The sequence below is a fragment of the Dromiciops gliroides genome, chromosome 6 (genome assembly GCF_019393635.1).
Source record: "Dromiciops gliroides isolate mDroGli1 chromosome 6, mDroGli1.pri, whole genome shotgun sequence".
In the NCBI taxonomy this organism is placed as follows: Eukaryota; Metazoa; Chordata; class Mammalia; order Microbiotheria; family Microbiotheriidae; genus Dromiciops; species Dromiciops gliroides.
The window spans coordinates 35,627,936-35,655,061 of record NC_057866.1 but is presented as its reverse complement, the minus strand read 5'-3'; the positions used below and the strand labels follow the sequence as shown (position 1 = coordinate 35,655,061).

At 38.4% G+C, this 27,126-nt stretch overlaps 1 protein-coding gene across 1 annotated transcript in view; it reads left to right on the top strand.

Annotated features, from left to right (window-relative positions):
• CD44 (CD44 molecule (Indian blood group)) overlaps window positions 1–27,126 on the top strand; it is an 88,896-nt gene that overhangs the window by 39,370 nt on the left and 22,400 nt on the right. Inside the window, exons 3-12 of the mRNA XM_043973241.1 lie at window positions 1,639–1,772; window positions 6,223–6,294; window positions 7,372–7,602; window positions 13,371–13,443; window positions 17,447–17,577; window positions 19,144–19,254; window positions 20,106–20,231; window positions 22,366–22,485; window positions 23,922–24,041; window positions 25,111–25,293. Coding sequence (XP_043829176.1) covers window positions 1,639–1,772; window positions 6,223–6,294; window positions 7,372–7,602; window positions 13,371–13,443; window positions 17,447–17,577; window positions 19,144–19,254; window positions 20,106–20,231; window positions 22,366–22,485; window positions 23,922–24,041; window positions 25,111–25,293 — 1,301 coding nt within the window. The remainder of the gene's footprint in view (window positions 1–1,638; window positions 1,773–6,222; window positions 6,295–7,371; window positions 7,603–13,370; window positions 13,444–17,446; window positions 17,578–19,143; window positions 19,255–20,105; window positions 20,232–22,365; window positions 22,486–23,921; window positions 24,042–25,110; window positions 25,294–27,126) is intronic.

Below are 27,126 nucleotides of genomic sequence, written 5' to 3'. Positions count from 1 at the left end.
CTTCTTCCCCCCTCCAGAATGGACTCTGGTTGCTTTCCATTGGGAAGGATGGGGAATTAGCAAACCTGCGTAGGGCATCTTGTGGGCTTCAAACAGGGCCAGTAGTAAGTGCCAGAAATCATCTTTGTTGTGGGAGGTAGGAACACTTTCATATGCTGATGACACAAGTCCACAAGGAAATTCTTACTGAAATAACAGTGAACGACAATATCTCCCAGTCATATAGTGTTTCCCAGGAAAAGCAACATGCTCACTCATCATCTTACAGGGGGCAGGAAAAGAGGAAAGATTCTGGCATCAGAAGATCTAGGTTCAGAACCCAGTTGGGTCATTTAATGGCTGTGTGATTGTGGGGCTTCAATTTCCTCATCTGTAAAATGAAGGGGGTGGACGAGATGGTCCCAGACACGTGACCCTTCTGTTCTCACTATAATGCTATGAAGTAAATAAGGCAAATTTCTTGCCTTATCATTATCATACTTCTATGCTAGCATTTATGCAGCTGAGGAAAATGAGACTGACACGTTTAGAGACTCACCAAAATTGGGATTCAAACCTACAACCTCTGACTCCCAATGCAGCACTACAAGAAAAACTCGGGGTTCACACAAAGCATGATGGGCCCTGAGGAGAAAGACATTGTTTGTGCCACCTGTGGCTGAGAGTTCCAGTTACAAAATCTATTTCCATCATTTCTGAATCAGATAAAGGCTATATGACAGATGACAGAGATAGACCTGAGCTCCAATCTTCTCTTGCCTGCCCCTCCCTGATAAATAGCAATTTTCAGGTATATAAAACTTATTACCACTGAATGCTCGCCACCCCACCAAGCTGAGAAGATTTCAGGAAAACCAGTTGGTCCATTCAAATGAGGAATTAGTCATAGGATCTCTAGTTGCAACAGACTTTTAATTAGTGCTGTGTTAAGAGACTTGAAAACCTGTATAAATGCCAGGAGGTTTGGGGGAGGGGGGGTGTAGTGCCTGAGGCAAGTTTTGCTTTTTGGCATGAAGTTACTGAAATATGAGAGATGTGATTTTTAGCCAGAGTTGCATTTTAGAAAAACTGCTGAATATGAAGGTTTTTTTTTTCCTTTCCTATCTCAATTCAATTCAATTTTTTTGATTCAGCCAATGGTGTATCAAGTACTTACTATGTGCTAGAAAAAGCAACAACAACAAAAAAGGCCTTAACCTCAAGGAGCTTACATTCTGATTCAATTCAGTTCAGTAGACATTTTTCAATCTCTTATTATGTACCAGAGGTGGTGTGCCCTCTGAAAAGAGTATGCAAAACCTGATTTCAAGTCATTATCAAATACTAGGTGTCTAGCCTTGAGTAACTCATTCAAGACCCCCAGCAAACTCTCTAAGATCATACAGTAAGGAATAATTTGTTATTTGTATTATATTTGTTTTATGTATGAACACCTCTGAAATGCCTTAGGTCTAATTTCAATGAAGCAATATAGAAAAAGCAAAGCAAGAATTATTGAGAATATTCAAACCATTGGGTTGAGAGAGAGACAAAGAAAAATTCAAAACAGTCCCAGACCATTGATTTTGAGTTATTCCAAGATTCATTATTATAGTCCTAGCAGGTTGATAACCTCTTCTCCTTCTTCTTCTTCTACAGGTATGGATTCATAGAGGGACATGTGGTAATCCCACGAAAGACGCCCAGGTTCCTCTGTGCAGCAAATAACACTGGGGTATATATCCTTGCCTCAAATAATTCCCAATATGATACCTACTGCTTCAATGCCTCAGGTGGGTTGGCATTGGTTATCTCCAATGCATTGCTTGTCATTTGAACAAAATGAATTGATCCCGTGGCTTAGAGAAACCTTACTTTGGAACAAAATAGGGATGAAGGAAGCACCTGAGAATGAAGTAAGAGGTCTAAGTAAATCATTCATTGAATTATAATAGCTTGAGCAGGCAGTCATCAAGAAACTACCATATGCCTGGCACTGTACCGAGCATGTAGGAGCTATACACAATTCAATAATTTAATTCAGCCTTTACTGGACACCTACTATGTACTAGGGCACTGGGGAGACAACATCAAAAAGGAAAAGTCTCTGACCTCTAGGAGTTTACATGCTGCTGGGGGGAGGGGTTCAACATGTGGAGATAAGTACATATACAATTAATATAATATTTCATATGTTTATTAGATATTATAACATAATGTTACACATACTATTTATTATATAACATACTATAGTATATGTGATATTATTTATAATTACATATAATTGCATATAATGTTATATATACTATAATATACTAATGATTATAGTATATTATACATTAAACAATATATTATATGTGATATTTATAATAGAAAATATACAACATCTATTACATAACAATGTATTATATTAATTTTTATTACACATCATGTAAAATATAGTATATTGTATAATATTTATCAATATATATGTATATATGCACATATACATTCAAACCAGCACCCTGACACTCTTTGTGTGCATATAAAGGTATACATTGCAATGTATATAATGCATATATTGTATATATAATGTATACACATTGTGTGTCATGTGAATATATACACATATACATACACATGCACATATACATACACATACACACACACACACACACACACACACACACACATATATATATATATAATGTGAGTGAGCACAGGCACCTGTGAGAAGGACTGGGCAGATGGGCAGATGAGGAAAGGGTTTGGTTGGTGTTATCTCTGCTGTACATTGAAGTAAGGGAGGGGTTGACTCTTCAGGTGACTGGTTTGGTGTGGTATAGACAGTTGAGAGAGCTCAGTCTTCACTTCTGGTTTCTCAAGGTCTCTGTGAAGGGTCACTGATTGAAGCAACAGCCTCCCTTCGCCCTAATTCTCTCTAGTCCAGCAATGCTCATTAAGTAGAAAGAAAGCCTGGCTAATGAGGTTCTGTCATTGGAGAAGGGAGGGCAAACCTCACTGAATGTCTTTTGGGGTTATCATCCTCACTGGCACACACATTGCACTGGACCTGAGAAATGCTAAAACACAAAAACAAAAACAAAAACAAGCCAAACATTCTTTAGAATAGAAATTGGAACACCATGTATTGGTCTATCAGTTGGGGGAAGTGGTCTGAACTTGGCTTTCCCTTGACATTCTTTTTTTTTTTTTTTTTAAGTGAGGCAATTGGTGTTAAGTGACTTGCCCAGGGTCACACAGCAAGTGAGTGTTAAGTGTCTGAGGCCGGATTAGAACTCAGGTTCTCCTGAATCCAGGGCCAGTGCTCTATCCACTGCACCACCTAGCTGCCCCTCCCTTGACATTCTTGACGATATGTCAGGATTTAATCAGCCCTGAAGAAAGTTGAGGGTAGCTCCAAGCCCAGGTGTGAACTGAGCTGAATTGAGTTGGGGGTTCGAGGCAACAGGCATGGGATGTGCTCTTGCCGAGCCCCAATAGTGAGTGAGCAGGCAAGTCCAAAGACTCAGTTTGGGACATATTGAGCTAAATTTGTGGCATGGTCAGAGCCAGGTCCTGGTTTGAATGTATCATTGGTCAGACCCAATACAGCATTGATGTTGTACTTTTACCAAATATTTATTGAGTAGAGAAGGAAACTGCATCATATTAAGGTGAATGACTCAATGAAAGTCATCCAATCAGTAAGTGTCAAAGTCTGGATCTGAGCCTGAGTCTTCTCCATAGAAGAGCCCCCTAGTCATTGCTTGGACTACCTTGGCAGAGAAGGCAAGGAAGGGAATGAGCATGTATATAGCACCTACCATATACTGGGTACTGTGCAAATATTTCCAAATATTATCTCATTTAATCCTTACAACAACTCTATGAAGTAGGTACTATTATTATCCGTATTTTACAGTTGAAGAAACTAAAGCAAACAGAGGTTAAGTGATTTAAGGTCACATAGCTAGTGTGTGTCTGAGGCTGGATTTGAACTCAGGTCTTCCTGACTGCAGGCCCAATGCTTTATCCATGACATTATCAAGTTGCCTAGATAAGAGTCTCATCTGGTTCTAAATTTATGGTCCTATGATTTTATCTTTGGTGTTCTCCAATTTAAATATTTTATAGCAGCCTACATAATTTCTGAATGAGAAATAAAGTTGGGTTTTGGGGGGGGTGGTGGAGGGCTGTACTTGTAATTTTATAGGAGCTTTTTGTTGTTCAGTCATTTCAGTCTTGGTCTACTCTTTGTAACCCCATTTGACATTTTCTTGGCAAAGATACTAGAGTGGTTTGCCATTTCCTTCTCCAGTGCATTTTTACATATGAGGAAACTGAGGCAAACAGGGAGAAGTGACTTGCTCAGGGTCACACAGTTAGTAAGTGTCTGAGGCCAGATTTGAACTTAGGAAGTTGAGTCTTCCTGACTCCAGCACTCTATCCATTATGGTGCCACCTAGCTGCTCTCATAGGGTCATAAGATCACAGATTTAAAGTTGGAAGGCATCTCAGGCTTACAGGGAGCTCCCAAGGAAAAAAGTTCTCTGCTCCAATATAGATGGTCAGCTGTTCTGTAATTTACAATCTCAGAGAGGCTGTCACCTGCCACATGACTAGGATGCATGTATTGGAGTTTTGTTGGTTGGTTTTTAAATGATCATATGAATACTAAATAAATAATATCTAAATGACTTATAAATGCACTATATATATATGTTTATGTGTGTATATAAGTAGATATATACCTCCTGTACCCTTCCCAGCACACCCCTCCTCCTACCTTTCCAGATTAAACATTTTTATTTATATTTTTCTGATTCAATCTCTATCCCTCCCCAGGCAGTAAATAATCCAACTATGTTAATTGTTAGAAGGATTCTATTTGTCCTAAAAATCCGAGAAGATGATATGAGAGGGGAAAATAGGAGTAGGAATAAGAATCTCATCCTCCTTCCCCTAAAGAGAAAAGAATAGAATCAAGGCCAGGAGGAACTATAGAAAAACAGGAAAACTTTGAAAATTACTTAGTGAACTTACTATCTACTTATTAAAAAACAAAAGCAAACTCTATCTAAGAGAAATTCAAGGTTTCAGATACAATTCTCTCCTATTCTACAATATATATGGAGAAGCTTGTTTTATTTGGGATATATTAGGTTCAGAGTAAAAAACACAAAAAAGGAAAATGAACGAAAATAATTAGTCTTTGATGTCTCTATGGAGCCAACCCATGCTGTGAAGTCCCAGGTTTTGTTGACAGGACACTTAGAAATGTTCAAGATATCGGTGAAACACCAAGACTTGTTGACTTGTGGCAGTGAAAGGAACCAAAATCAGGCATGAGAAAACCAATCAATTACCAAATAAAGCCAGTAGAAAAGATCCAGATGGATCTAATCTCTGGCACCCAGATAAGAACACGACTCACCACGTTTTCATAGAGAAATATCAGCTCTCAACAAGCCTTTAGATGGTCATTGAGAATCCTGAGCAAACGTGGTGTTCTTGTTCTTCCGTGTTCTCGGATCTTCCCGCTTCAGCTGAGGAAAGGAAAGTGATACAGTGGAAATCAAGTTGGAATCTCTGTCTCTAGCCGAATTGCCACACCGCTTTCAAATTAAGCTATAAATTATACTAATTTTCATCATATATTTCTATCCCTGGGAAAGAATTTAGGAAAAACATTCTATTTCATAAGATGTTTGATGCTGTGTGCACGCGCTTGTGATGTGTTGTATTTTTCTGTGAGCACTTGGGAGGTAGAGGGTCTTGGGAAATGGGTGATGGCAGTAGAGTCACAGTCTATGGGGAAAGGACACCAATAGGCAACTTGCTCTCTTGGGGAGATTCTGAAGGAAATTTCTCTGGGGGGTGGGGGGAGGGGAGGGTTGGATCCCTCCCAGTTCTGCTCTTCACTACCTATGTGACCTTGAAAAAGTGTCTTCCCCTCTCTTGGCCTCACTTTTTTTAATCTGTAAAATGGGCGTTGACAAACTAGATGATTTCTAAGATCTCTTCCATTTCTAAGATTCCAACTGAGGTATAGGAAGGAGGACAGATGGGGTAGAAAGGCCAGGTTTGGAATGGTGTTGGGAAGGGTAGAGAAATCATCAAATTCCAGAAAAAAAAAAGGAATAAGGCATAGTGAAAACACTGACTTCATTAATTAAAAAACAAATAGGACTAGCTCTTGACAACCACTCTAAAGGACATTTCATTGAAAGTGACCATTTGCACTGTTCTTCTTCCTCACAGCCCCACTGGACAAAGAAGACTGTTCATATGTCACAGACATACCAAGTGCATTTGAAGGACAAATCACCATAGGTACCTTTCCCTTCTGATTTTTATTGTATGTTCCTATCACAAGGGTGGGGGTAGGTTGGGGAATGGGGATCAAAAGTACTGCCTGTCTTCAGTACTGTGTCAAAATAACAGGGCCAGTTCAGAGACAATGGTCCACTGTGTTCTCTCTTTTTTTTGTTTCTCTACTTGGACTTTGGACTCATCGGATTTGTCTTAATTGGGGAAGGGTTCTACTAGAATTCCCACCAGTGGGGGAGGGGGGAACCAAGTCCCGGGGACTTGAACCCAGATCTTCTTGACTCTGAGGTTGGCACTATAAGCAATATAGATAGATATGGCTGTGTCTCTACATATTGACACACATGCGTATGAGGATATACATGTATGTGTACACATGTACACACATACAACGCACATGCCCACATATGTCCACAAATCTATATACATACATACATGGACAATATGCATTTATAGATATAATCAATCAATGCATATCCATATGCATGCTAATTTGTGCATGTGCATACACATTACACATAATAGATATTTTACAAATATATGCACATGTATGTATGTGCACATATACACACAGGCACACATATCCATACACACATTTATGTAATGGTGATATTTCATAATAGAATAAGAAGGACTAGTTTCCAAGGACTAGTTATGTGAACAAGTAACATTAACGTGTGTTTCTAAGGCATCTCCATAAGATGTTTTTGTGACATCAAGGATGGATTGCAACCCCCTTTGCTGGAGAAAATTTGAACATAGAAAGTTCCCTACTCTGACAAAATCACAGACAGTGTAGATGTTCAGATGTATACCTGAATATATCTTTATGTATATACGCATACATACATATATACATACGTATGTATGTATAGAAAAACAATTGCAAAAAGTATATACCCATTATCTTTGGGGTCTAAATAGCCATTTTTTCCACCACCAGATGTACATAGTGAATATAGCCCCTCTGCCAATGTCTCTAGTTGATGAGAATGCATTTACTACTTAAAATTTTTCCCTATGCTTGGGTAATTCCAGGGGTGAATCCAGAGACCTAATGGTACTTTCCCTCTACTTCAGGCATTGTAAACCCCGATGGAACCCGTTATACCAAGAAAGGAGAATATAGGACAAATCCTGAAGACATCAACCCCAGCTTCAATCCAGATGATGATGGAAGCAGTGGGTCTGCTGGTGAGAGGAGCACCATGGGCGGGTCGACCATCATTCAGACTACCTACGATGATGTAACTTCTACTCCCTTCAAAGATCCCAGAATGGATTACCATGACAACTATCCTTCACAGACCAGTAAGGGGGAAATATATTTCCATTTTCACTAGTGAGAAAAGCCCCAACCTACCCTAGGTAATTTTTCCAATCCCTCTTGATCCAGGGAACATCATTAGGAGAGACAAAGCATTTTCATTACAAATATTCTTTCTCACTCTCTAGTTCTTCCTACCAAGACAGCCTAGATATATACTCAAGACTTCAGGATTTGGGTTTGTGAATGTGAAATACAGGACATGGACCAAAAAAAAAAATATGATACAACTCATATTCACAGTTACACATGAACAGATGTTCACAGTTGTTCTCCTCTTCCTTCCCCTTCCTGCCCCCCCACCATGATCAGAATGATATATCACAGAATCTCAGCGTTGGAAGAGTCATCAGAGGTCATTTACATGTTGTATTTGTCTACTAGAATTTAAGTGCCTTGAAGGCATCTTGTATTTCATGCCACACAGAGCCAACACATAGCCAATTATCAATATGGAGTTGATCATTAATAAATGTGGGCTGGGTTGTATTAAACTGGATGTAGTACAAAACAAAAATCTCATGATATCCCTGGCAAGTGGTCATCCAGGTTCTGGTAAAAGATCTCTCAGTGATGGAAGATCTTTTTTTCTTTGGGAAGGCAAGGATTGAAATGGGGAAAAGTCCCATCACACAGTCTAGGTGAATGGCTTTCTACTCGTCAGCTATGGCTATTTTTCCTATGGTCTGATGGAAAGGGCCACAATAGGAATTGTCTCCTTGATGCTTGAGAGTATAGCTTACAAATAGTACAGGTGCCAATGGACAGAATGACTTCTCCAGGATAGAGGGAGGCAGGGAAGATGCCCTTGAGACCAGACCACCAAGGAGAGTTGTTAGTTCTGTTCCCTTGATATGCCATCTTAAGCATTCCAAAATGGGTAAATGGAACAGATGACGACGATGATAACTAATATTTATATAGTGATTCAAGGTTTGCGAAACACTTTACAAATATTATTCCATTTTGTTCTCACAACAACCCTGGGAAATAGTTTCTATTAAATTTATTATTTATTATCAAGTGAAAGAATACCAGATAAGAAGGTGGCTAAATTTTTAGGATGTCAGCTTTCCTGCTTCTCCATGCTTTCTGAGTACAGAATGGGGCCATCAGAATGGGGAATGATGTTGAAAGTATGGCATGCAAGAATAAACTAAAGGAAGAGAAATTTCATGTGGAGAAGAATTAGGAGAGACATGATCAGTGTCTTCAAGTATTTGAGCGGTCGTTTTGTGGAAGAGGGATTAAGCTTGTCTGCTTGGCCACAGAGAGCAGTAAAAGAAGCAAAAAGGGGAAGTTGGAATGAAGCAAATCAGGGGGAACTTCCTGACCATTGGAACTCTCCCAATGTGGAATGGCTTTAGAAGCAATGAATCTCTCTGCTTACCAAAGGTCTTGAAGTAGAGACTGGATGACCACTTATCAGGGACACTACAGAAGGGATTCATATCCAGGTAGAGGTTGGCTCAACTGACCTCAGAACTTGCTTACTTCTGAGTCTCAGATTTTGTGAATTGATGAGAGGTAAAATAATCTAAGGTGTCTCTTATGCTCACCAGCACACTACTTAAGAAAACTTAAGTGGCCCATAGTAGACTGAGGTCCAAAATATTACTGAAGATAATCATTTTCTTTAGAAAGGTCCTGCTCCAGCAACACAAATAACATCTCCAGGAGGGAGATGATATCTTAAAACAAAATGGTCCCCATAAAAACAAACAAAAAAACCCCAAATGGTCTGCCAGTCATATTTTCCTGAATGGAGCAGGATGTGGAGAGAGCCTTCTATACTGATTCTGATTGCTTATATTATTCTCTGGCTCTGCAAGAAAGAAGATAAGTGGATGCCATCTTGGGTTTGGGGTTTTGTGGGTTTTGTCTCTTGGTGCTTCAGGTTGGTTGAAAAATATTTATCCCTTTCTTTTGTCTTCTTTCCTTCTTTTCATCTGGTTATTTGAAAATCATGATTGTTGATTGGTTAAGATAGAAGAAATATTTTCTTATCAAGAAAATATTCGATCTTAAGAGTATCTTTCTTTGGACATTGTGTAGTGGGGTTTTCCCTCTTTTCTCATGCAATCTCTTGTTGAATGACAATAGTAGGTGGAGTTTGAGAGTTTAGGCTTGGGCCAAATTCTCCCAAGAGGATGGTAGAGACTTTGTGGTATATGAATTCTTGTGGCAGGGGCTTTTTCTACTCTCCGTGACTCTTAACAGATCAGGCAGTAACAATAGCACTGTCTTTGCATTCATACTCATCTTATGAATGGCTTTGTGGGGCTGAGATTTGGTTCTGCCTAAACTCAGGATATGGGCTGCTTTTCCATTGAGAGAAATTTCCCATGAATGCATCCTACTGCTGATGATTGAGGTGTTCCAATTCTTCTACTTTTCCCAATATGGTTTAATCTTTTTGAAAATCCACACATCTGCAGCTGCATTCCAAAGGACAATGAATCTACTAAGAGCTTTTCTGCTGACAAAAGAAAAATAGCAAAACAGGCTCTCTAGTGGGCAGCTTGCAACTTACAGGGCTCTCAATTTCTTCACCCATTTGATGATCTCAAATCATTAAGATAATTGGATTTAGGAATGGAAATGAACCTTAATGATCATTTAATTTTACAGATGAGGAAACTGAGGCACAGAGAAGAGGAAGTGACTTGTCTAAATCTACATTAATCATAAGTAGCCAATCAATTGGCATTTATTTAAGTGACACTGTGCTCGGTACTGAGATACAAAGAGAAACAAAAAAGCAAGTCCCCTCTTTTGCACTGTAACCTTTAGTATTGGCCCCAGATTTAGAACCCAGGTCCTCAGAATTCAAATACCCTGAGGATCTGAATCCTTTACTTTCTCCCACATGATCTCATTATGAGTTGCTAGCTTCTTTCTTTGCTAATGCTATCAGAATGAGATAATAAATGACCTCAGTCTCAAACACACAGAGCTAGATTACTGTAAATGTGTTCCCCTAACATACGACAATCCTGGTAAAATATTTACTGTGGGGATTAGGCTGAAATAAAGGCCAAACTAATAGCACATGCTTAATGGTAAACATTAGGTCTATAGTTTAGTGAAGGAGAGTCAGCCCCGTTTATTACCCAACCCCATCCATGTAGGGATGATTTAGCTTCCTAACTCATGGTTTTCTATCCTTGAGAGAAAAGCAAAAGGGCAAAGGAATGAATGAAGACTGTTTATAAATAGATGCATAGTCACAAAAATGAAACATCATAAATTATATCTTTAAAACCTCCCAAATGTGAGTAAGCTTTGGGTGGAGTAAGATCCTTTGATCTTCCTGCAACCTCATTAGCTGAAGAGAAGAGAGGTGAATTACTCTGACAGGGAAGAGCCCAGGAATGACTATCACTGAAATGAATTGGGAGGCAGAAGCTCTGGGTTCAGATCTCAGTCTTGCTACTTATAATCTGTGTCCTTTGGCCACATGTGTGGGTTTTAGTTTCCTCAGCTGTAACATTAAAGAATTGGACTAAATGATCTTCACTGTCCCTTTAACTCTGACATCAAATTGTATAGAGGATTCAGCAATGTCATTGGTAACTTAAAGAGATATGAAATTAGGCAGTTAGTCAATAAAGTTATTAAATTCCTACTATGTGCCAAGGCATTGTGCTAAGCTCTGGGGATGCAAAGAAAGACATAAGGCAGACCATACTCTTGAGGAGCTTATGAACCAATGGGGCAAACAACATGTAAACAACTGTGTGCAAACGAGTATAAACTGGAAATAATTAGTAGAGGAAAGGCATTGGAATTCAGATGGAGGTGAGAAGACAGAAAGATCACTAGCTCTAGTAACAACTCTGAATGACATCCTACTTTTCTGTGCCACTACGGAGATTCTCTCAATGTGTAATATTTTCAGAACAATTTCTCTTAGAACTTGGACAAAAGGATCGTGGTACAGGTGGCTAGATAGTGCAGCCGATAGAGCCTGGAGTCAGGAAGATCTGAGTTCAAATCTGGATCAGTGACCCTGGGCAAGTCACATTATCTCTATCTGCCTCAGTTTTCTCATCTGTATAAGAGGGAAAATAAGAGTACCTACCTCCCAGGGTTGTTGAAAAGGTAAAAATAAGAAAATGGGTGTAACATACTTTGTCAATTTTAAAGTCCTATAAAAATGCTAGTCACTATTGTCATTATTATGGTCTTTGGTTTCCAAAGCCCCATTTCTTTCTCATTGCATTTGATCCTCACAACAAACCAGTAAGATAAGCAGGGCAGGTATGATTGTCCATATTTCAACAGAAGAGGAAACTGAGGTTCAGTGTCAAAGGCTGAACTATTAGCAAATTCTGGAGTCCAGGTCATCTGATTCCAAATCCAGGACCCTTTCTATAACACCTCAACTGCCTCCTCTAGCTTGCTTTTGTTTTGTGGTCTTCTTTTGGTTTATTCCTGATGTGCTGTTGGGTGAGGGCCATGGTGACTTGGCAGTGGATAACAGCAGCAATATGTGATAGATTTGGGAGATGCTAGATTTATTTCAACGGTGGAATCTTGAAGGGTTTCATGCACATTCTATTTTTTTTCTTGGCTTTTATGTTTGCTCCATGGCACGAATGAACTTGGCAACTGGAGGGTTTTGGGTTTTTTTTTGCCTAAATGTTGATTTTGGGGGGTATTATTTCTGAAGTTTTCCCTCTGTTTGACCTGGGTTTCTGTCCCTATAACCCTTCTGGCTCCCCTTCACACTCCCCTCCCAATTGAACTCAATGGCAAACTGAAAATGTCCAAACTCTTCTCTAGGTTGAATACAGATTTTCAGATTTCTATGATTTCAATAACTGCATTCACAACTCTGAAAGGCCACACCATTGCTTTTGTAGGGAACAATTAGTCTATCCTTCATTCTAAGAATATTTGTTGGTGATAAATGCTCAAGCTACATTTAGGAGGTGAAGAAAGTGGTACTATGGATCATTGAAGAAGACTTTCTATGAATTTGATAATTGCTTTTAATAGGGTATATATTTTATTAAAACACAATGATAAATATGAGACCGATATGTGTGAATGAGAACTGAAAATCCAAAGGATACTCTAGTTTCAACCTTCATCATACCCAATGAGGATACTACTCACATGGGTCATAAACCTAAGAACTACCTTGCAGAAAAATGAATTCTAGTGGCCCAAGTCAATGTTGCAGTTAGTGAGTCATGAGAGAATTGCTGAATGTCACCATTTCGGTTGCATAGCACCAAGTAAAGGAACCAAGGAAACCCATTTTTTGCTGTAGGCCATTGCTTGATGCTATGCTGAATTCTTGGTAAGGGGATGTTAACTTGTGTTGACCAATCTTTACTCTAAGAAAAATAACATGCTATTCCAGTCAATTAAGAACTCCCCTTTCTATCACTATTAAAAAGTACAGGGGGCAGCTAGGTGGTGCAGTGGATAGAGCACCAGCCCTGGAGTCAGGAGTACCTGAGTTCAAATCCGGCCTCAGACACTTAACACTTACTAGCTGTGTGACCCTGGGCAAGTCACTTAACCCCAATTGCCCCACTAAAAAAAAAAAAGTACAGCAAGTTTCCAAGAGGCTATTGATGGGGCTCTTCTATGCTCTGCCTTCCCCAATCTCCATCGTGATAGAGAAATAGTTTTAAAGAGAATGAATGTTATGTAGAGAAAGAACTCTGCCTCCCTGGTATAGGGACCCTACTAAATAACCTTTCTGTAACTGATTTACCACCCCGTGTGCATTCAGAGACTCATTCCATTCCTGAAACAACAGCTCAGGAGCAGCATAATTGGATGTGGCCGTGGTTTGTTCATTCACCACCTAAGACTGAGTATCTTACAACAGCCAAGCCAGGTAACAAGTCCTATGTGATTTTTATCAGTTGTTCTTAAGGAAAGCTGGTCAGATGAAAGAAAATAGATAGCTGTTGTCTATACCTAAGCTTCCAATTAATGGCTCTTCAACTTTCCCAGTGAGAAAAGGGCCTGTCCCCTTTCCCATATGGCAACCCTCAATTCTTACTAATGGAGATGATAATACGTTCACCTAGAACCTTTTTTTTCTTTCCCTTTAAGGTAGTAACCTATGTATAATGGGAGAGAGGTCAATTTCATTCAGAAGTTTGTGGCTATGAGGTTCCTTTGGAATAGAAGATGATGTCATCATATCTGATGACTTCCAGAAGATTTATTTCTGAAACATTTTTTCATCTGTTTTCTCCCAGGAAAGTTAGATTTATGAAAAAGGTAGTTCTATATCATGGAACTGGTAGAGAATGGCTTGTTCTCTTATAAGTTTATAAGCAATTTCATTGTTAAGGATAGTGACTTGATTTATTAGCCCACCTTTATACCCCTATAAAAACCCATAATGTTTAGAAAACATTTAGAGCAGATAAGTTTAGAGATATTTATCCGAAAGGGCAAATAGAATGCGGCAAAATCCTTAGTCAAGGAAGTGCCATTTGGCAGAGTATATTATCACTCTATTCATAGAGAGGTAACAAGAGAGGCGGTAGATGTGGTGTAAAAAGCATGGTGTGTGAACAAAAAGTTTATAAAGATTGTCTTTATAGGGCAAAATGTGCACTAAAATCTTGCTTTCTGACTTGCTCCTTTATGGGCTTTCTTAGGGATTTCTTGATCATTGAAATGAAGAATCTAAATAATCATCCTTTGGGGTTTTAAAAACTTTACAACTGTTTTAGCTTTTCTGTTGGGTTTTGGTCTCATTCTGTCTTCTGATGGTCTGGTTCTTTGGGGTCAACAGGTTGTCAAAATGGTTTCAAAGGACAGCCTCTGTATACTTCTTAATGGATGATCAAGGATTCTTCCTTCTGGTCTTGTCAATGGGTTAGTTTTATGTCACTGGCCTTTGCTTAGTATTCCTTTTTGGTATTCTCCTCCTTGAAATGAGAATTCTAATAACTCACCATACAAACCCAGCACTTACTTAAAAATGGCTCTATGTGATATTAAAGAATTGTGACTCTATCAGGGTACTTTTCTAGCATCTTATATTCCTACCCATCTTTGTCAACCTGAAATTCTCTGTTTGGGTTATCTGGCTGCAAATGTTAGCTATATCTTGATACCTAAGAGGATGCTATTGGATATCAGTGGATGACATTGGATGGTTTGAAATCCATTGATGGTAATGCAAAATAATGTATGGGTTGCTGGGCTTTCCTTTTTTCCCCTCTATCATTTATAAAAAGTTTAAATGATTGTCTTGAATCATTAAAAGAAGGAAAATATGCATACAAAAAAGCTGTTCTTTGGGAAGTAGCAAGTAATGCCTTCACCATTGATTCAACAACCCTTATAACAGCTTTGACCAGCTCTAGTGGTACAACCCATGAGGCAACAGCAAGGAAACAAGAAGACTCTGACTGGTTTTCACAGTGGTTCTGGTCTTCAAAACGTGAGAGGCAGCAGCACACAACCACAAGGACAGATGGTAACGGGATCTGAATTTATCTCTTTATATACTTCCTTACAAGTCTCCTTTGTTTCTGTTTGGTCTTTGGGGATGTTGACAAAGACCATTCTCCTTGCATCTCTAGAGTCTTTAAAAGACTGAAGAAAAAATCACTGGATCACTGATGGGGAGTAGGGGAGGAGGAGGTGTTCTGAGAAGTGTTTTATAATGTTACTAAGCAGAATTAGGCTCTGCCTTCTATCTTCCTTTTTTTTTTTTTTTTTTGGTGGAGCAATGAGGGTTAAGTGACTTTTGCAGGGTCACACAGCTAGTAAGTGTCAAGTAAGCCTTCTATCTTCTAAAGAACTACTGTAGTATGAAGGAAATATGTAACGGAAGGTAATCGTACAAACTGACAAAAAAGAAATCTTTCTTAGTGATCAATGTGATTTTAAAAATTGTATTATTTACTTCTATAAGGTATCCTTTGTAATACTATGAATTATTGGGGCGGCTAGGTGGCGCAGTGGATAAAGCACAGGCCGTGGATTCAGGAGTACCTGAGTTCAAATCCAGCCTCAGACACTTGACAGTTACTAGCTGTGTGACCCTGGGCAAGTCACTTAACCCCCATTGCCCAACAACAACCAAAAAAACCCCAAAAAAACAAATACTATGAATTATTAAACTAACAGGTTGTTCTTGTTTTCTTTAAGACATCATATTTTTAGGAAATTGGGGGCTGGTAGAATTCTCAATCCCTAAGAAATCTATTGCCAACTTGACCAAAAAAAAAAAAAAAGAATTAAATTCTATCTCAGTCAAGGAATAACAAATATATTATCCTCACAATGAGCATTTACTTGAGCCTTCATATGTATGGACAGGCTGATGAGGCTCAAAGCTGCATCTACAAAGTTATTTTCATATTGAACAATGATTTTTTGTCATGTTAAGTATTACATGATGTTTCTTTCCCCAAAAATGTATTCAGAGCAAGTTATCTATCAGTCACAGAACTAAAATGTGCTTTTAATTTATACATTTGGAACAAAAACTCTTGAAACTTTTCCCAGTTGGAAAGATTCTTGTTTGGTTCTAAAAATGTTACTTTCTCTGACTTTTGGGAGGTCAGTTTTTGCAAGTGAATCATAAGGGGGAATAATATGAGGTTCCAAAATAAACGAAAAAAAACTCAGATATATACCTATGTATGTAGAGTCAGAATATTTTCTAAACCATAGCTTGCTGCCCACCATTCAGCATATAGGGAACTCATTCCTAGTGAAAGGGATTATTTCAAAAGACAGGTGGAAGTTTTTTGAGAATTTGAGTTTTCCTATCAATCTCTATCCAAGAGAAATAAGGGAGAAATTGTGTCTCCTCCTCCCCCAGTGGATCAGAACCACTACTGATTGTGGGTACTACATTATTGAATCTAAATAAACATCTCTCACACTAAGAATGCTAAATACACATTCTCTTACTCCATTCTGAGGTCTAGATGAACTTTTTGATTTTGTGGATCTCCATGGAACTCACCCTAATCAAAGTGTGGCATGTTTATTTCAAACAGGAATATATGTTGAGAATACACATATCCATATATGTGTATATCTATCTATAACCAAATTTATATAACTATGTCTATGTATCTATATATATATATATATATATGTCCATGTCTATCTATCCATCCATCTATCTATCCATCTATCTATCTATCTATCTATCTATCTATCTATCTATCTATCTATCTATCTATCTATCTATCCTTTCTGTCTGAAATGAGCATGCCCCACGTTGATTAGGACAAGTCTAATGTTGTTGATCAATTAACTGCCTGGCTCTTTGATTCCTTTTGCTTGGTAACTGTTTATCCAAATGAACACTTATAAGAAGAGGAAGAGTTTGTAGCATTACCAATCACTTTGTGTCCTATAAAGAGATGTAGACTCATGATACTCCATAAATTGGTGATATGTATTTTGAGTCATAGCTTTTCTGAAGTTGACTTGGAAAATTGATAAGCACACATGAAGATCTTCTATTACTTTCCTAATTCATTGTCATAAATGGACTTTATTTACTATAAGCAGCAAGAAATCTATTTGAATATCCTAGTTTTAATTGATATTATCTTTCTTGACTTCTCTGGAGTATTTATATTCTGACTTATTTTTTCATTTTCCTTTCTGGTTAGTTTCCAGAACTCTGTGCTTAATAACAAAGTTGTTTAAATTCATTTAGAGACCAGAATTTGGGAATCTTGGGTAATTGGTCTGGATCTGTTGCTTTCTTCTTGTGATATCAGGCAACTGATTAACTCACCTATTCTTGACTTCCCTCTTCTATCATATGGGCTTGCCCAGGTTTTTGCTCAGTCAATAACAACAAGTAATCACAACAGGTATGGACTCAACTACCACCTCAGCAGACCTGGAACCCAGTGAGGAAAGTGAAGAAGAAACAGAAAGATCCCCCAGTTTTTCTGGATCAGGCATTGATGATGATGAAGATTTTATCAGTACCAGTAAGAATAATAATCGATTATAGTAGAATCCTTTTATGGCAATAAAACTAGAGGTACCCAATGGGCCAGGCCTTGGGGAAGATTGAATATGATCCAAGACTGTGATTTTGCAACACAATCCTTGTTAGAAGTTGGTGAATCTATAGAGCAAGACAGCATCCTTTTGATAACTATAATTTATTTTTGGAGAAAAAAAATGGAAAAAGGATCCTCCTTTAAAAAACTTCCATGCTTCAAAATTTTAAATAATTGGTTTATGATCATTGATTGCCTTTTCAATACTATAGTAAACTTACCTCCTTAAATCTTGGTTCCTATGTCAAAAACTTGGTTAGAATTCTCCCACCTCCATCCCTTTACACTTTTTGATATCCTTTGGAGTTTGTTCTTATAAATGTGGTTTACAATCTTGAAAGTGTCTTTCTAGGTTAATTGGTAATGGTTAAAAGTTCCAAAGTTTTCTTAACATGTAAAACAGAGATGATTATATTTTCTATTTGGTGGGTTATTTTAAGTGTTAAAAAGGATTGTGAAGCATTTATGGGTGGCTCTCTCCCCAAATGCACTGATATTGATCATATTACAATTTTCCCTCATGTGTGTTTTATATCTCAATGTTGATATTTTGGGGGAAAACATTACTATGTTTGGTAGATGCTTAACAGTACGGTGAGCTGGTGTTGTGGCAATTTTCTTATGCTCCTTTCCTATTGGCTTTTTTCATTGGCTCTGGTTGGTGTTCTGTATATTGTAAGAAGATTGTGGGTGTTTGACAAACAAAAATTAATTTGGAGCTATTAATTTTATGGGCAATTGGAGACAGAATTTCTCTTGTGTCATTATCAGTGGGGAAGATTTTGCTCCTGGTGTTTCTTGCCAACATTATTGTTGATTCATTCAAATGATCATTTCAAGTGCCCATTGTAACTTTCAGTCATAGCTGGTACAGCCATCTGAGCACAGAAATATGAGATATGTGCTACTGCTCTAGATTACTGGTCCTTTTGGCTATGGCATTTTGTGGGTTACTCCAAGCTGCATGTTTTTTTTTTTTTTTTTTTTTTTTTTAGGCAATGGGGGTTAAGTGACTTGCCCACGGTCACACAGCTAGTAAGTGTCAAGTGTCTGAGGCCGGATTTGAATTCAGGTCCTCCTGAATCCAGGGCCGGTGCTTTAACCACTGCGCCATCTAGCTGCCCCAAGCTGCATGGTTTTAAAAAGCTTTAGCTCCTTGGTGAAGGGCTGATATTTTTCCTGTTGTGCTTGTTGCTATTGCTGCTTTATTCAGAGTACTTGGAATACTTTTCCATGAAGATCTCATGTCCTGAAGACCCAGATGATAAGACAAGATGTCAAGGACATTGAGATCCTTGGCAATGCTACTGAACCAAACCAAAGGCCCCTTCTGCTTTTCTTCCTCCTCTCCTCCAACTTCAACCGGATGTATATGTATATACATCTTTTGGCTTATTGTGTGTATAAAAAAAGAGAAAAGGTAATTCAAGTTTGTCAAGGGAGGTTCAGCAAGTAGCTTTTTCATAACTTCTTCAACCATCGTTATGACAGCTTCAGCTACAACACATGCAGCAAGTCAAGAAACGATCCAAGATTGGCAACCCTGGGCACATGGTCACCCAAATCCTGGAGAACAACCACAAACAACAGCAAAAGTGACTGGTAATGGTTTATACATATTTAATTAAATGTCATTGATTCAGAGATGCTAATGCAGCTGAAGAGACCCGGAGAGAGTAAGAAATTGGGATAATCTTTAGTCAAATGGACTTAGTGAATTTCACAACTCTCTTTGAACAATCATTGAGATATTTTAGTAGTCATAAATTCTATTATCCCCAAATTTAATGGGTTTTTCCAATAAAAATGAATGAGTTAGAGTGTCTTATTCTGTAGTCCTTTAACAATAAGGGTTATGCTTGTATATCTTCATTTAAATCTTCCTGCAATGCTTCATTGTTGGCATTGATGTGATGCTAAATTCTGAAAGCCTATGTCAATGGCAGGTAAGATTTGACAAGTCCATCCAAATTGAAAATACTTTGATGATGGACCCAATAATGAATTATATGCCCCATCTGAAGGCTACCTTAGTCAAGGATGGAGGGGCTTATTATTAGTTTGGTCTCAAGGTGATGAATTTTTCTGACTTGACAAATGCCCTCCATTAAGGCACAGAGGAGATTATGATATGTACCAGGAGAAGGGATATGTGTGTGTGGGAGGGACATTGATGAATCAATGGATCCCTGAATATTGAACTATATTTGCCTAACAGGTAATTAGTGAGCTATTTCAGGCACCATTTCCCCTGTGACATATTGGTAGTGGTCACTGGAAACTCATTTGAGATAAATTCATTTGGGATAAACTTACTTCCTCCTAAAAGAAGAAACTCCAAAATGTCTTCTCTAAGAGAATAATTATAATGGGTGAACAGAGTACAGTCTATTGCAAGAAAATGATGTCAAGAGCTTGGCCAATCAAGAGTGTATTTATAATCATCATCACAGCTATTGTGGACATGGACAGAAGTGATGATAGGGCTCATAGTGAAAATTCAACCCAAGAACCACAGCCTCCTCTTATTTTTGGTGGGAACCATGAAGATTATGATGGACTTAATTCTTCAAGTACAAGTAAGGAGGCTAACCTTCAACACTTTTGATTTAAAGATGAACTAGTAGAAAAATCACCAATCAACATAAGTGGGCATGTAACAGAAAGGAATTTTGGGGGAGAAGTCCACCAAATAATTTCCTTCCATACACTAATTTAGACTGAGAATACTATTGATTAAACACCTATTGTTAGAATTTTTATAAGTGTCATCTTGTTGGGTGCATAAATATACAAAATGTCCAAGATGGTGGTCTGGATATGGTTTTGTGTTTCTCCTGGAGGTTTTTTTTAAGTGGAATTCTTGTCTTCAAGGTCTTTTTCTTAGTCTTGGACAAATGACACTGATACTACATCTTTGGAAAGAAAGCTGGATAAATATCCCTTTCTTTTGCTATCCTCATTTCCAATTAAGGCTCTTATTCATTTCTATTTTTTTTCCTTCTTTCCATTATGGATCTCATTGTATGAAAGATGAATAACAAAGCCTCTTATATATCTTTTGGTGCAGCAGATGGCTTAAGGGAGTTGGTGGGGTATATCTTGTTTTCATCCAACTGCTTTATTCTTTATCATAATATTTGTCAACCCCCAAAGTAATCTGCTGTTGCTTCTTTGGTTCAAACACCTTGGGTATCTTTCCTTAAAACCTCATTTCCTAACCTTTAGAATGGCATGATTGGATAAAATTGTTTTTTGCTTGTTTCTAAAATAAATGTTCTCTTCATTTAATCCTCTATCATTACCATCTAAATACTATGCTTGGTGTAGATGACAGGCCCATGTGAAGTAAAATCAAAACCAAATAAAATATACCTTTGTTGTTGACTAGGGTATTAGATAACAATGTTCTTGTAGTTGATTTAGTCATCATTCTCACAGCTTCAGACATCCTTACTAGTACAATGCAAGAAAGAACTACCCCAAAGCAAGGACAGTCCAGGAATATGTCTCCTGAGAGAAATCCTCCGTCATCAAAAGAAGAAGCTCATGCAACAACTGAGACACTGGGTAATAGTCATGATTTTTTTTTAGTGAACATCCTCCACTTGTTGATATTATTCTCATTCTGTAAGGATCTTCAGCCCATGTATTGAGATGCTCTGAGTAGGGGGAACAGAGAGGACCTCGAGACCAAGCCCTGTGCCATTTTCTGTTTGAACAAGACTTAAAAATCATGGAGAAAATATATAAAAATTAGAAAGCAGAAATGTGAGGTGAACATTGATACCACAAAGGGGAGATAATTGGGTTTTCATCCAATCAAATACCACAACTTCTCCAGTTATCATTGTAGTAGGTTTGGTTAAAGATGTGGAAAGGGTATATATGAGTTGAAGTTATCCTGGGAATTTCCCCTCCTTCCCATTATTATTGATAAGTATAGCAATGATTGATGCAGGAATTGTCTAGAAACTGCTATTCAAGAACACAAATTACTGTGGTTTTCATAGCAATATTGAGGTGGCTTGAGTGTCATCAAATGAGCATAACTCAAAAAAGAAATGTACCCATTGTGTGTATGGCATATAGGGCATTTTCATTGAACAAACAGTAGTGTCAGATTAGGTATGAGAAGTCATAAAATGTTGTGGAAAGAGGATCAGATAACCAAGTTAGGAGCAAAGGAGACCAGGGTTCCCTCCTGGTCTGCCAATAGCTTGCTTTCTGAATTTAGACAATTCATTTATGTTTTCTGAGTCTTTGTTTCCTTTTTTGGTCAGGGAGATGACAAGGTTGGACCAGATCATTTCTGTTTCTGATTTTCTTTTGGTCACTGATGCTTCTTCTGTAGGTCATAGCTATAGGGATGTGGACACAGAAAATGACTCCTTCTCTTTATGATTTCTCTCTTTATATGGCCAGTACATTTGCTCTTGCTCCCATTTCTTTGGTCAAAATGCCTAAAAGGTTTTTAAGAAAAACCTCAAGTTTCAAACATAAATGAAATAAAATTGGAAGGGTGCCAAAATGAGAAATTCAGTCATTAGTCTTGGGAAACAAGAAAATCCTCGTTTCCTTTTCTTTGTTCCCTCTCTAGCATCTGTCCTTGCTACAAACCTGGTGGCATAAAGAAAAGTACCTTCATGGTATGTGGCGGGGGGCTATCAGCTGAAAATGCTTTCACCACTGATTCCATCATCATTCTCACAGCCTTGGACATACCTAGCAGTACCACTGAAGGAACAACAACCCGACAGCAAGGCGGGGGATGGTTTTGGTGGCATTCTCAGCCACCAAAAGAAGATGCTAAGACAACAGCAGAGACAACGGGTAATGGGTTATGGCTACTTTACGAAGTCTTCTTGGTTAGAAGCTTCCCTTATTGATAACATGCTAAGGACACTGTTCAAAGGCCAGGCTCTTAGGAATTGCCATAAGACAGACATCAGGCTTATGCTATGCGAATGGTGAAAGTGTCCAGGCTAAAGCCTCAAACAACCATCATGTGTGAATAGCAGTAAGTCTCACAGAGAAAGCCTCTTGAGTTTCATTAAAATATAACATAGCACAGTGGATAGAGGATCAACTCTTTGGAGTCAAGTATGGCTAATGTCATATACTGGGCATGTGAACATGGGCAGGTCACTTAACTTTAGAAACACTGGTTCCCTTAATGTCTTTAGGCCCTTTTGTCATGTCCATTGTGAACTTCTTGACTTCATCTAGAATGCTGGCTTCCTCTCTTGGGTGGAGGTAATCTCCTTTCTATCCTCTTGGACTATTGTTAGTCTGAGTCAGATCTCCCCGTTGTTATCATGATGGCTTCTTTAACTTTGCTTGGCCTTCTTTCTGTGTAAAAGAAAGATGGTAATGTTTTCTGATGTGTGAAGAACTCAGGAATTCTTCATTTGCTTCAGTGACATTGCAGAGCCTTCCTGTTTGTATGGTTTACAGTATGGATTCTTGTGCAGGGAGCTGGCTTTGTCTTTCTGTCATGTGCATTTTGCCTTCTGGATGCATAGAATTCTTGGCAAAATGGTGCATTTGGTGCCTGCGTATTCTCAGTGTAGTTGATGTGGTGGAGCAGTTTTCAATGTCTTTCTAACTTCTATTTTATCTTGGATCCTGATAGATTGGGAAGTGTATGATAGAATGGATTTTACAAACACAATGGACGTCTTTGTTGCTCAGGTGTCCCTTATGCCATCCATCTGAATGTCAGAAGCAATGCCTTTTAACAGGTGCTCCTTAGATCGCAGAGATGACCAGCCATTCAAGTTCATGCTCGTTGCACCAGGAAGCTTTCCAAACTTTTGCCAACTTCCTTTTTTGAGACACAGCATAATATCCACTGAACAAGGATGCTGTGACATCTCAGAATACAAATGTGTGCCTTTAGCTCTCTCTTTTAGGAGCCTGGAGCAATATGGCATGGAAGAATACTTACACATTTTTGACCTGCTATGATGTCTACTCTTTACTCCCTTTGTTGGACTCCAATGTAAATGATTCATAAATTGATGACAAAGGAAATGAGCACAAATGAACAAAAGCTCCACATATGAAATCAGGCATTAAACAGAATCCAAGCTTTCTCTTCTTTGCCATCTCTCCCTATCTTACAGCTATCTATACCAGGTATAGATGATACTATTATACCGAATAAAGAAAACTCTAAAAAGATGATGCTTAGGACATTGCCAACTGTTAAAAAAAACTTTAAAAAAACACTATTGGTTTAACAACATCATTATTAACATCTGCAGCCCAGGAAACATATTCCAGGCAGGAAACAACATCCCAGAGGCAAGATGATTCCTGGATGGGCTACCTTGATCCAATTTCCCATCCAATGGAGCACGACAATCCAACAGGAAGGAACATGGGTAATGACTCCCAAGCATTTTTTTTCATAGCATGCTCAAAGACACAACTTGGGCTCACTGCTTGTACATGTGCACTGGTCCTTAGTTATTGTTTCTTGTGTTGTTTTTTAAATGTTGATCACCTTTATTAAGTTGGTAAGAATTGTTTTCAAATACTAGTTTCAGCATTGGTGGAGGGGAGCCATGAGCTGAGGGATTTGGAGGAGAGTCATCATTCTGGGAGAAAAAAAAAAGAGGAGTTAGTCCTAGCATGGTTATGGACTTTTTCATCAGGGATAGAAATAGGGAAAACTCCCCAACTTAATTTTTTATTCGTGTGTCCTAGGCACATATAATTAAATGGAGACACATTCTGTTGTAGAGTCAAATATAAAACGCATAAGTACAAGGAAATGAGAAATGGACCTTGGTGAATTTCACTAAAAGGCCAGATTTTAGTTAGTAATCATTAAGGGCTCAGAAAGGAGTTTCAATGTGAGAATTTCTCACCTTAGTGTTCAGAACCATAACTTCGGATTTTCATGGCTAGGACTAGTACACGAAATGTGTGTGGGGGGGAGGGGAAGGCGGGGTAAGGGGTATAAAGATAGGCAACCTTAACCTAAAAGGGGAATCAAAGATCTCCGAATACCAGCTTAAAAAGAATTTGTGGGGACAGGTGAGCAGCTCAGCTTGACATCTGGTGGCTTACTATTTTAACTAATTATTATTGCTCAATAATTGCTAAGTTCTCTAGTTCTACACTGCTGAAGGACTGTACGCACTCCTCTTTCAGTCAGCAGCTGGCACCGTGAGGCAAAGCTCCAGTTTCCTCACCCTTGTTATTGCTCTGCTTCTCATTCTTAGCAAGAGAATGATGTTGACATTTCAGAAGGATAAAAGCTCTGATTTGGGTACCTCTCACGCAGAATATTGCCCTAGTTTTCTTCAATACGTTTCCATCTTGCATCTCATAGACAATGCAAATGCAAGATACAAGAAGAGACTTGTTTTTCTTTACAAGAACATAAGATAATGATGACACTCTTACCTATTTTTGTAATCATAATTAATTCTCGCCTCATGACAGATGGAAAACATACTGAAGCCTCTACCCATGATCCAATGGGAGGTGGTACCTCTTTTATCTCAGACTTTAATGAGGAACTATCCCCCACTTCACCTTCAACCCCTATGAGTACTGTGACATCTGGAGTTACTGAAGTTATCTTTCCAGGAGGTTTTGATTCCAGAAATGAAAAATTCCAAACAGGTAATTAGGCCATGACCAACAATATGAGGATGAAAGTGATCAATTTGCAGCAAACATGCTACAAATTGACAAGAACTCTGTATCCCAATACTAAGGAGGAAATCATCATTTTTGAAGGCAGATAAGACACACATAATCATACCCCAACTCCCACACTTAGAGTAGATGACAATTTCTTCTTCATTGAGAAGACTGAAGTCACCTGATAGGGGTTCCCCCAACTACTCTATACTTCTCAGTATTACCACCCACTCTTTCTGCCTGTCTCCAGAAGAAATTATTTCTACTCAATTACAAGGATATTCTCGATACTGTCTGTTCTTTCTATCCCATCCTCTTTTACCTCCTCCTGGATCTTATTTCTGCCAATCCCCTTGATCACATGAATCTTTAGTCACACTCTTGGCACTAGCTTGACAAGTTCAAGTCCCTCCAATCCTAAGAAAAATGCCTTCCCTTGACTTCTATCCATCTTTGTCCTCCCTTGCCAACCAGACTTCTCTAGAAAGATGTCAACAATTGGGCTTGGAGTCAGGAAGACCTGAGTTCCTCAGACACTTACCAGCTGTTTGACCCTGGGCGAGTCAAACTCTGTTTGCTTCAGTTTCTTCATCTGCAACATGTGGAAAATAATAGCATTTACCTCCCAGAGTTATTGTAAAGAGAAGATGAAAGAATATTTCTAAAATATTTTGAAAACATTAAAGTGCTTATAGAAATGCTAGGTATCATTATCATAAATACGAACAATAATAAAGTGAGGCATACCTATATCCCATAAAAATAGAAACTTTTTTTTCTTTTAGCTATAATATAATCTCCCTTTTGGTCTTTAATCCTTGTACATCTCAATATAGCTAGCAAATGTAGACCAGAGGAAGCATGCTCTCTCTTTATCTGCCAGGTACTAGTGATAATGGAAAAATTAGATTTGGGATCACAGAATCTGGATTCAGATTTCAACTCTTGTCACTTACATGCTATATAACTTGGTGCAAGGTACAGTGCTCTCTCAGACTCAGCTCCTTTTCAGCCCTGATTGACTTTGTCTTTTGTAAGAGGAAGAGAGTAGCCCAATGGATTTGATCAATGTATACTTAGTTCTTGAAGTGTAGTGAAAAGAACAGTACAAAAAGTGTGGTCAAAGGACTAGAGAATATCTGCATTTGAATTTCAAGTCTGTTATTTATTACCTGTGGGACTCAAGCAAGTGATTCCTCCCCTCCCCCCCCCCCCATGATGGGTTTGTTTCATTTTGTTTTGTATAAAATACAGGGGTTGGATTAAATGACCTCTAAATCTCCCTACATTTCGAAATCCTTCAATATTATTGTAAGGCTACTGTTTAAATCCTAGTCTCTAATAAGACCTGTCTGGAGAAACTAGTCAAGTTCTCTTTTGGGAACTGGGCTTTCCTTTGGTAAGACATTCTTTTTTGCTTCTTGGTTATTGAGTTTGGGTTCTTGCTTGGAAACACGTTTATGGGCTATGAGGGAAATCTTGAGTCTTTCCCTCAAGTGTTATGTAAATAACTTTAATGCAGAAGCTTGTAGGCGACCTCAATGATCATATTTTTATCAATTTAGAAATGACCAACTTCTAAATTCAGAAGAGGCATGAGTCAAAAAATCTCCAAGTCACCTGGGACCTCAGAGACCAAGAAGGCTCACTACCCACACTACCCACATGTTCAAGCACATAACCTCTCTGGCCCTTGGTTTCTTCATCTGTAAAATGAAGGGGTGGGACCATATGACCTCTGAGGCCCCTTAGGACTCTAAAATAATGATCCAATGATCCTATCGTTTCTCTTTAATATCCCTGACAAATGAT